The 11312-nt window shown below is 43.3% G+C and overlaps 1 protein-coding gene across 2 annotated transcripts in view; it reads right to left on the reverse strand.

Annotated features, from left to right (window-relative positions):
* ARHGAP20 (Rho GTPase activating protein 20) overlaps nt 1-9719 on the reverse strand; it is a 141706-nt gene extending 131987 nt beyond the window's left edge. Inside the window, exon 1 of one of the 2 annotated variants that reach the window (XM_055355482.2) lies at nt 8900-9719. In XM_055355482.2, coding sequence (XP_055211457.1) covers nt 8900-8935 — 36 coding nt within the window. In that variant the 5' untranslated portion in view covers nt 8936-9719. The remainder of the gene's footprint in view (nt 1-8899) is intronic. The other variant, XM_031016469.3, reaches the window with a different exon arrangement.
* Between the last annotated feature and the right edge of the window lie 1593 nt (nt 9720-11312).

An 11312-nucleotide genomic window follows, 5' to 3' on the forward strand; every position in this document is an offset into this window, starting at 1 on the left:
AGAGCCAAATCATGAGTGAACTCCCATTCACAATTGCTTCGAAGAGAATAAAATACCTAGGAATCCAACTTACAAGGGATGTGAAGGACCTCTTCAAGGAGAACTACAAACCACTGCTCAACGAAATAAAAGAGGACACAAACAAATGGAAGAACATTCCATGCTCATGGGTAGGAAGAATCAATATCGTGAAAATGGCCATACTGCCCAAGGTAATTTACAGATTCAATGCTATCCCCATCAAGCTACCAATGACTTTCTTCACAGAATAGGAGAATTACTTTTAACCTTGCACCTTACTTCTGGGTCCTGCTATCACAGCAAGGTTTTGACCACTAGGTAAGCTGAAGCTTCCTGCTATTGTCAGTTTGGTCTGTGATAAATATGATCTTCTATTTACCCATAAATCATCCCAACCAGGACCACTTTAAACATTTAGCTAAAATAAATGTAATTACAGTACAGACTACTGTAAATGAATATATGTTCCTTTCTGAAGAAAGAATTGATTTTACTTTCCAGCTCTTTCCTCTTTCCGAAGGACTATTACCATGTTGAAATACAACAATAAACATGATAATCTATGTAATGCAGAAGAATGGGCACTAGGCTAGGAGACATTGGACCTTAATTCTGGACCCTAGTTCTACCACTTAATTTCTCAGATTTTCTCTAAAATGGACACAATACCTGCCCTACTCACTATATATATATATTCATTCATATATATGGATTCATTCATATATATTCATTCATATATATGGATGAAAGTCCTCTGAAATGAAAAGCACTGTGATAATGTAACAGACAGTAAACTTTAAAGTGGTTAAGTGCTGTATATAAATAAATATAAGGATATTAGAATTTCCCTTATACATTATTCTTTGTTTCCTTGCCTCCATCCCCACACATGCAGGATTCTGGAGCATCACTATGGGTCTTCACATTGGCTAGATTTTTTTTCTTTGGCAAAGCTGCAAGTTTCAACCTTTGGTCATGATAATTTTTAAGTAGCACCCTGGAGTAGGTAGAGTCAATCACCAATGTTCTCTGCCTAATAGTTTCTTACAGGGCAGGGCTCCACTACATTTTTCATATAATGTTCCATACAGAATGATATTTGTACAACCATAACACTCTATGATAAACAAAGGGGCACCTGGCTTCCCAGTATCCATCCACTTGCCTGAAGGCCAAGAGGCTAATTGTCAGACACAACCGCAACAGTTGGGAAGCTTTGCCTTACGGTAGCCCCTCATTGTATTCAACACAGACGGGAAAAGTACTGTGATCAAATTCTAAAACCATAATGGTAAAAATCAAAATATCTCATTTGATATTCTCATTATATCAAATGAGAATAAAAAGCAGATCCACGTCTATCTAGATTCAGACATAGTGTTACCTGGTGATAGCTATTGTTAAAGCTGAGGTTCAAAAGAGTGAATGTAGGGATAGGAGAGGAAATAAAAACACTCTCCTAGGTGTAAATTAGGACTCAGGTAAATAAGGAAAGCAAAAGGCCACAGAGCAGCTGCGTTTTCCAGATCTTTGATATGTGAGCTGATGTGGGGCACACATACATTCCATTTTCAGAGTCCACACACAAATGACCAGACATCCAAAAACAAGTTTTACATTTCAGTTGTGTCATGTGACAGGTGTCTGTCAAAATTAGGTCAAGGCTGCTCTCAGCACACCACTGACCTACAGTGCTGATGAGGTTATTTCTGCTGTCAGTTAGACGTTTCTACCATAAACTTGTCCTAGATAAAGAAAATAAGACTGAAACAAAATATAATATAAACTGGGCTGTATTGTCTACAAGCCTCATTATTGATGGTTGACCGAAGGCAATCATCTCTGCTACCTTTCCAGCCTCACATTGTGGCAGAGTCTCCCATAAGTAAATAAAAGCTAAAGATCAACTCTATCCGAGTTTGTTTCAGAAAACTGTTGTAGTTGCCACTACCAAATTGAGCATTCTCCCTGCAGGCTTTCTGCACACATCAGGACCTCTAGAATCCCTGTGATCCTAAACACTTGAAGTACCAACAGAACAGGCGAGCAACTTTCCCTTCACTTAAAGTTTACTTTAAAGGTTTATACCAAATGCTCTGAAGACATGAGGGGTATGAGTAATAAAACTCCATTGAATCATAAAAATATATATTTCCTCAAAGCACTCTGCATATTATGAGTATACAAGTGTTATGTACACACATATAACTTTGATATTATATACCTATTTTTGTGACACTTTATAATGTATTTTAGTGGCAATTTAAGTTGAAATCTAGTATATTTTCAGCTACAGACACCTAGGAAGGCAAGTTTTACAATTACATATTTTTGTTAAGTTGTATGTAGTCCCATAAAGCATAACATGCCTTTACTTTGAAAAGAATAGCCACCAAGTCCTGGATGGAAAGGTAAGAATTGTGAAAGAATTCAGTCTTCTAAGTTATTGATTGGAGAGGATTTCATTTCTGTAGGTACCATCAGTTTTCTCAGCTCTCCCCCATCCAATGAACATGTTCCACCTTTTGTCCTGCCGCCCTTTTGCCAAATCATAACCTGGGAGAATGCTGAAGGCATAGAGGGTGATAAATTGCTTCATGACAATCTTCACTTTAGAACTAAAAGCAACAACTGCACTAACTATTTAGGTATCTATGACTTGTGAACTTTCAGTCTATGAATTCCAACTGCCTATTTTAACTTAGGGGACTCAATCTTCAAAATTAATAATTACTTTTTACACATGTATAAGAAGATTATCCTTAACTTTTATTTTATAAAACTATAATTTATTGTAGTCTATGAACTTTAGAGTAACAAAAATTAATTTTTCTTCTGTCATGGTAAAATGCACTATGTAATCACATTTTAAGTGAGCATAACTATGGACACAAAGTTTTTTCCTCCAGACTCAGTGGAGCAGTGATATAAAAGTTAACTGAGTTGAGAGAGTTTCAACTGGGTTTCCACATGATTTTCCAGTGGAATCATCTGAGGCTTAGGATTCAGTGCACCCACACATAACTTTGAAATATACTCTTCTGAGTTTGTCTGGAGAATACGCCAAGCTTTCCAATAGCAAGCAAGGCTGAGGTATCAGCATAGAGATTAGGCCTGGCTAAGAGCTCTTGAAGTACATCTGCCTTATACAAAACATCTGAAAATGTCAGACACCAAGGCATAAAAATCACCAAAGTAATTAGACCAGTGATTGTGTCATTGATTGTCACTATAAGTCAATGTTTACCTAATATTTACCTAATGGTAGCAGTGAACATAACATTCAATGGTAGACAGAGAGGGTAGAAATGCCACTCTCCAAAGAATGTATACTCTTTTTTTCAATTGACAAAAGACCTTCAACTGTACTTTTCTCAGCTGGATATATATAATTTAAACCTACTCTCCCCTGTATCTTATGTTACAAACAATAACAAATGCAGTGATAGTCTCGTTGAAAAGAGAAATGGAGTTGGAAGAACTGGATTCAAATTCCAGTTTTGCCACTTACTACACTGTAGCCTTGACATGGTTCGGTTCCTTCTTTAGGAAAAAATTAACACCTACCTCATATAATTGATGTGTTTTGAATATAGTTAAGCATTCACTTAAAGAGGTTTTTAAATTTTCTTTATTCTTCTATAAGTTATAGCCAACCCTTGTATTTTTATTCAAGTTCCTCCTCATGATATTTGATATTTATGGCTTCCAATGATGACTGCTTTAAAGGATGGTATGCATTCATATGCATGTACATGTTCTGATGTTACATTTTTTAAACTCAAACTCCTTTTGTTGCTTTACACCTACTCTCACATGGCAAGATATACTAATAACTCCCGCACTTTTGCAAAGTGTTTCCATTTACCTTTCATGACCCATAAATACCAACCTTGTGAGATGTGCAGGATAGGGGTCATTACCCCATTTTGCATACAAAGAAACAAAGCCCAATCAGAAGTTCAGAGGTCACATGAGGGATAACAGAGGCCATTCCTGATTAATCTAATTTTATTTTAATAATTCTAGGACCCTCCCTGCCAACACAATCTCACATATCTGATTTCATGCCATTCATTTTGTGAGTAACACCAGATAAGAATTGAGCAGGATACTAGTTTAACTATGGGCATAATATTTTTCTCAGTATTGAAGAGTAAAACTAAAGCTTACTCACTAAGATGTTAAATTCAAGCCCCAGTATAAGACACACACATGGTCCAAGTTAGCCCTTGGGGGTGTTCTACCATGAGGTGTTATAAACAGATTTGGACCCAGAGAATTAGAAAGGAAAGGCAGAATGAAGTTTACAACAGCAGCTGCTACATTTAAAAATGTTAGAGCTATTTTAAAATTATTTTCCCTTGCCTGGCTTTCTGGGCCTATAAGTCTCTTTTCCCCCATTCCAACACTCATCCTATTTAAAGATTTTTCAATTAGCATATGAAACCAAAAGGTCAGAGTATTTGAGTCTGATACAAATCATTCCTAACTAAAATGATTCTAATATGTGCTTCCACTTCATTAAAACTATTCCGTGAAAATGTGGATATCCTCAAGGATGTATTATTCCAGAATAACTTAAAGTATTATCTATGCTTTATCTATATGCTATTACATTTTAGAATTCAATTTTTAGGAATTACTGTACAAATTTATTGTATATTCTTTGGAAGTGCCTCAGTGATGGAAAAATCTTTGTCTTCTGAGAGTGGATTTGATTTTTGGAAACAATGAAATCCTCTGACTAGTGAGTAAAAGTGAGTGATCTAGCTAGGCAATTCTGCTTGAGATTAAAATAATAAATGTGGCTATAAAATAAAGAGACTGACTTCATTTACAGCATCTACATGCTAGCTCCTCAAACATACCTACCTCAGGACCTTTGAACTTAATGCTCCCACTTCTTTTTATAGCATGGTCTTTTTAAGCCATAAGAGAGTTAAGGGACACTTAAAAAAGGCCTTCCCTGAACACCCTAATGCAGAATGATCTAACTCAACAACCACATTTGTCTAATTTGGGGTTATGTTTGTTCCTTTAATAACAGTTATCACCATTTATTCATTTTTTTTGTTTGTTTTTTTGTCTCTTCCTCTGACCCATGCTGTCCAATACAGTAGCCACTAGACACATGTGGCTCTTTAGATTTAAATTCAAGTTGATTATAATTAAGAAGCTTACAGAAAAAAAAATGACAAATTGTATTTCACCAAAAATAAGAACTTCCGTTCTTTTGAAAGATACTCTTAAGAAAGTAAAAAGACAAGTCACAGACTGGGAGAAAACACAATTAAAATTGGGCAAAATATTTAGACACTTCACCAAAGATAACATATGGATGAAAAATAAGCACGTGAAAAGATGCTCAACATCACTAATCACTGAGGAAATGCAAATCAAAACCATTAGATACCACTTTACATCCATTAAGATGACTGTAATCAAAAAGGCAGATAATAATAAGTACTGGTGAAAATTTGGAGTAGGTGGACTCATATGCACTGCCAGGGGGAATATAAAACCACTTTGGACAAAAACAATTGGACAGATTCTTAAAAAGTTTAATATATACCTAAAATATGACCCAGCTATTCCACACCTAAGTATTTACTCCCCCAAAATGAAGTCCATGCAAAGACTTATACATGAATGTTCACAGCAGTTTTATTTGTGATAGCCTAAAACTGGAGATAATCCAAATGCCCATCAACAGATGAATGGATAAATAAATTGTAGTCTAGTCACATGATGGAATGCTGCTCAGCAATGAAATGAACTATCGATACACGCAAAACCATGGATAAACCTCAAAGTAATTGTATTGAATGAAACAAGCCAGACAAAAAAAGAATATAAAGTATGATTACATTTACAAAAAATCTTTGGAAATGTGAATTAACCTACAGTGACAGAAAACAGATTAGTGGTTGCCTGGGAATGGGGAGGGAATTAAGGAATTAGAAAAGGACATGAGGAAACTTTGGGGGATGACGAATATATTCCTTAGCTAAACTGTGGAGATGGTTTCACAAGCGTATATATATGTCAAAACTATTAAATTTATATACTTTAAATATGTGCAGTTTATTCTATATCAATTATACTTCAATGAAGCTGTTAAAAAAATGTTTAGTTTCTCAGTCATGCCAGCCACATTTCAAGAGCTCAATAGCTACATGTAGCTAGTGGCTACTGAACGGACACTGTAGATAAAGGAGTTCCATCATTATACAATGTACCACTCAGTGGCACTACTCTCCCCTAATTAGGAGAGAGGAAACTACACCACAGAGACTCACCACTTGTTTCTCTAAACGAAGTTTTATTACAACACAGCTATGCTCATTCATTTCTTCATTGTCTATGGCTGCTTTAGCACTATAATGGCAGAACTGAGTAGCCTGTAACAAAGGGCCTATAAACCTTAAATATTTAGTATCTGGTCCTTTAAATAAAGGTTTGCTGACCCTGCTCTGAGCCATAAATTCTGAGGACGGGGCCATATCTGTCCTGTTCACTGCTGTATATAACCCAACTAATATTTACGGAAAATCTAATATATAGCAGACACTATTCTAGGTGCTGGAGAGGCAGCCTTAAGCAATACAGATAAGGTCCCTATTATCATAGTTTTCAATCTGGTGACGGATGTGGGTAACAGATAACAAGCAAGTAAATAAGAAAATATCAGGCCAGGATGAATGCTAAGATGACAATAAAGCAGAAGGTATAGAGAATGACTGAGGAGCACTTCCACTTAGGTAGTCAATGGCAGGCCTCTGCTAGAACCTACGATCTGACAATAACATGAAAGTCAAGACTGCAAAGACCTGGGGCTGAAGCACAGAGAAACACCATCAAGGCCTCAAAATAAGAATGAATTTGATGACTTGAAATATGAAGAGGAAGAAGGCCCATGTGGTTGGAGAATACACAAACAAGGGGGGGGGGGATGCATAGATGAGGTGGCAGAAGTAGACAGGGCCAAGAAAAAGGGGTCTGAATTTTATTATAAATGGATGAAAAGCCACTGCAGGACTTTAAGCAGGTAAGCAACATGATTAATTTACATTTTAAAAGATTATTCTGGTGCTAAGTGGTGACTGGATCAAAGAAGGGCAAGAAAGGTGTTAGGCAAGTTAAGACATTTCTGCAAAAGTACAAGTGAGAGATGGCGGCTTGGCTTGGACTACACTGGCAACAGTGGAGATGAAGTGGAGAAATTCAAGACACGTTCGGATTGACAGTAGCTTCCCTGATGGATCGGTTGGTGCAGAGAGAGGAAATGAGTTGAAAACGAATCCTAGATTTTTGGCTTGAACAACTGGGACACAAAGGTATGAATTACAGATATAGGGATATTGCAAACAGTAAGTGCTAACATTTATTAAATGTCTATTATATGTCATTATTCACTGAATTTCACATTTAATCTTCCCAACGATGTTGGAAAGGTAGGTACTGGTTTGTTAATGTGTGAACCTGTTAAGTTTCATAACAAACGACAGCATCTTAAGGACGGTGGCTATGGTAAGTAAAAAGAATGTGGGAAAAGAGCGAAGCAACCCTTCATTTACTGGACAAGTATTACTTGATAAATGATAATAAAGCTCCTCTTTAATATTTCCTCCCTTTGGCAATGTTATACCCTTAGTAAAAAAAAAAAAAAAAGAAAAAACTGTTCAGAAAAATAAATCTTTGATTTTCTTCCAATTCCTTACGTTTACAAAAATAAAATGCTTTAAGTTTTAAAATTTATGTCAGTAAATGTAGGGCTAGCCTGATAAATTCACGTTTTATTTGGGAAGACTTGACTACACACACACACACACTCCCTCCGTCTCCGAAGGGGAAAAGCGACAAGGACAAACCGCAGCCTCAATACATCAAAGGCTGAGCCGGCACTACAGTCCATACATCATCAAGTTCACGGACACCCCTAGATGGCTCCGTGACACGGTCAAGGTCCTTGGGAACTCCCACACATTTCTATACTCGGCACACCGATCACCTCTCTTCAACTGACCTCTAGCCAACCTAAGATCCTGGTGGGAAGATTTATGAAAGGCAGTAAAATCAAGACAAGCAGGGAACCTGCGTAACCCCTTTAAGTCTCTAATGAAACAAATGCAATCCCTTAAGATATTTCTTAAGGAAAAGCTAGAAGGTGCCTCTAATCGCAACTTGTTTCCAGAAAAGCTGGAAGGGCACCACTAAGACAAGGAAAAAAAAAAAAAAGGCAAAATATCGGAACGTCTTATGCTGGAAGCGGGGGTGGGGAGGCGGGGGACAGGCAGACAGGGCTAGAAACACCCAAATCAATTCCTCAGGGAGCGAAACGGCAGAGGCCGGCAGCCCGCGGCCCACGTGCACTTGCTCAGGGAACCGTTCCAGCGAAACCTGACCCGGATCGGAATCCTCCCGCAGCACAGCGGCCGTGTTTATCGGAATGGAACGCTACAAGTTGTCACCTGCATCCCTCTCCCAGCTTTGACAGGGAACACGCGCTGCCCCCACGCCCACACCGACACCCGGATCCCTATCCAGCCCGGCCAGAGTCCCAGGGGCCAGGGGACCAGTGCAGGGAGAAGGTCCCCCACCTCAGCCCTCAGGACCCCCAACCACAGCCCACCCGCCCCCACCCTGCTCGGTTCTAGGCCCAGCCGAACCTACATGTCCCCGTAGTGTCGAGCGTTATCATCCACAGTCGCCCCTCAAACTGTGACCCCCACCTGGGAGACCCGGAATCATCCAGGACCCTAGTGTGGGGGCAGTACTCCCCATATCTGCCCCCCGAAAACTGCCATGGAGCAGCCGCGCCTCGGCGGGCAGGTGAGGGGGCCGAGCCCACCAGCGCCGCAGCCCCGTTGCCTACCTTCTTCAGCGCCGGCTGCCGCTCCCGGGCAGACATCGCCGGCCCTGACTTCGGGGCTGACACCGCCAAAGGGCAGTCAGTGCTCGCCCAGGCCACTTCGGGGGGCCCAGGGGCACGGCGAGGGGTCGGGGAAAGGCGATCGCCCACTCCAGCCCGCGCGCCTCGACTGAGGGAGGAGCCGGGCTGCAGAACCGGCGGCGGATGGAGACGGGAGGGCGGCTGCGGGGTCGCTCGGGGAGAGACTAAGGCTCTAGAAACGGAGAAGCGGGCGCTCTGCGGGAGGCGGCGGCGCTGCCGCCGGCCGTCAAGGGCGGGAAGTGTTCTGGGACTCTCATTAGGGGCCGCGAGCCTCGAGCGTCAAATTCCCGCGGCGGCCGCCTAGCGCGCTGCTGTGGCGGGCGCGGAGGGCGCGCGCCGGCAGTGGGGGCTGCGGCGGCGGAGGGCACGGGCCCCCGCTCAGTGTCCTCACCTTCTTGGTGCCGCTGCCTCCCGCGAGCCGAGACACTCCTGTCAGGGAAGAGGAGCGCCCCGGCTGTCCCCCTAGAGTCTCCTGCTGGGGGGACATCGCTTCCATGAAGAAAATCTTCAAACAAATCCCAGCCCAGGAGGAGGCTACACGATCATGTCCGCGGGCTGCCGGCCGGAGGGGCGAGGACGCGCGGGCCGAGGCGCGGCTGCCGTGCTCAGGCAAGGAGCCGAGCTCCGGGTGCTCTCCGCGCGCCTCCCGTCGGGGCCATGTACCTCCGCCTGCGCTCGGCACCGCGGGCTGGAGGCGAGTGCAGCCGCGACAGCCCGTCAGCGCCGCGGCCCGCCCCGCCTCGGGCCCGCCCTCTCCGCTCCGGGCGCCCTGCGCCGGGGCCCGCCCCCGCAGCCCTCCTCAGCCCTCCTCCAGCCTGGGCCCTCCTAGCCTGGTCCCAGCCTGCGGCGCGCCTGGCGGGCGTCTCTCTATATATGTTAGCACACTGGCTACCGGCTGACCTTTTCGGTCTGTGACTCCGCGTGGGTGCAGCCCGCAGGAGCTCATCGGCCTGTGTCACGCACGGGGGCCTCTAGTGCACGGACACGCGCCTCTCCCGCCACCTGCCCACTCCCACCAGACCCCATCCCTTCCCGCGCCGTGCCCGCGGCGGAAGGCGCCCCTGCAGCGCGTGCATCCGCGGAGCGGTGGCGACCTCAGCCTGAGCAGAGGAGTTGCAGTGATTCCTGCCTCGCTTTCAGCGGACTGCGGAGGGAATCCCCCACCCCACCCCACTCCACTGGGGATAGGGTGGCACGTCGCAGAGTGTCGCAGCTGTACAAATTTGGAAGCCCACAGCATCGCCTGACCTCTTGTGCAATCCCGAACGCTAGCCTGTTCGGGTAACCCTGAGTGGGCTTCTGCAGCCGGTCATGTCAGCGGCCCCTGCACATTTGCACCCGCGGTTTCCGCTGTCTGCAGGCTGCAGAGACGGGGGCATTCCAAACGTGAAAGCGCAATGAAGGAAAATGCAGACAGAGCGAGGACGCCGAAATTTGGCTAAGCTATTGAGAAGGCTACAATATGTGGAAGTGTTTATCAGATATCTGCGCCGAGAGCATAACTTCCTGTCAGCCCAAATAGTGGCAAAAATATTTTAAAGGCCAAAGAATAATCAGAGGGAGAGGATTTGGAGCTGACCCGCGTTGAGCTGAGTGTTGCTGCACTTTGCGGGGCTGGTTGACTGGTACGGATGATTCGGTAGATGGCATTCTTCCCTTGGAGTCAGGACTAGAGAAGCAGTGGCGGATTAGTGAGGAAGGACACCACACTATGATATTAGGTTGTGGAAGGGGTTTGGTTTGCTTTTGTGGTAAGAAGAAAAAAATCGAGGTTCCTGCCAGGTTAGGCTGCTATTAGGACAGGTTGTAGAAGAATAGAGCTCTGGCCGGCTCTGTTCCAAGGAAGGGATGCTGTCCAACACACACGCGCGCGCGCACACATCACCACCATGCCCAGGAATGGTTTATTGTGGAAATAATAGGGGGAAAATGTTCCAGCCCGTTTTAAGCCTTGTCCACCTCACATTGTTTAAAGTAGGCTTACATAGGCTTTATAAATCACACACACGTATAAATCACATACGCGTATAAATCATATATATGATTTGTAAATCATCTATTATTGTGTTTATGTATGTGTGCATACACACACACAGTTTTTCATGGCTACTCTCTTTTTGCAGCTGAGACCCATGTGCAGCGACAGGACTTTGCCTCCACCATAGAGTTTGTCATGAATTCTACACGCAGAGGGCTTTGCAGTTCCTTTCATTCCTTGCTGAAATCATCCACTTACAACTCGTTAGCCTCTTTTGGTTCCTATCATAAATGCACGCTCCCAATTTTCCTTACTCTGTTTTATTTCGATAACACTTATCTCCTTCTAATATATCAT

The sequence above is a fragment of the Gorilla gorilla genome, chromosome 9 (assembly GCF_029281585.2).
Source record: "Gorilla gorilla gorilla isolate KB3781 chromosome 9, NHGRI_mGorGor1-v2.1_pri, whole genome shotgun sequence".
Lineage (NCBI taxonomy): Eukaryota > Metazoa > Chordata > Mammalia > Primates > Hominidae > Gorilla > Gorilla gorilla.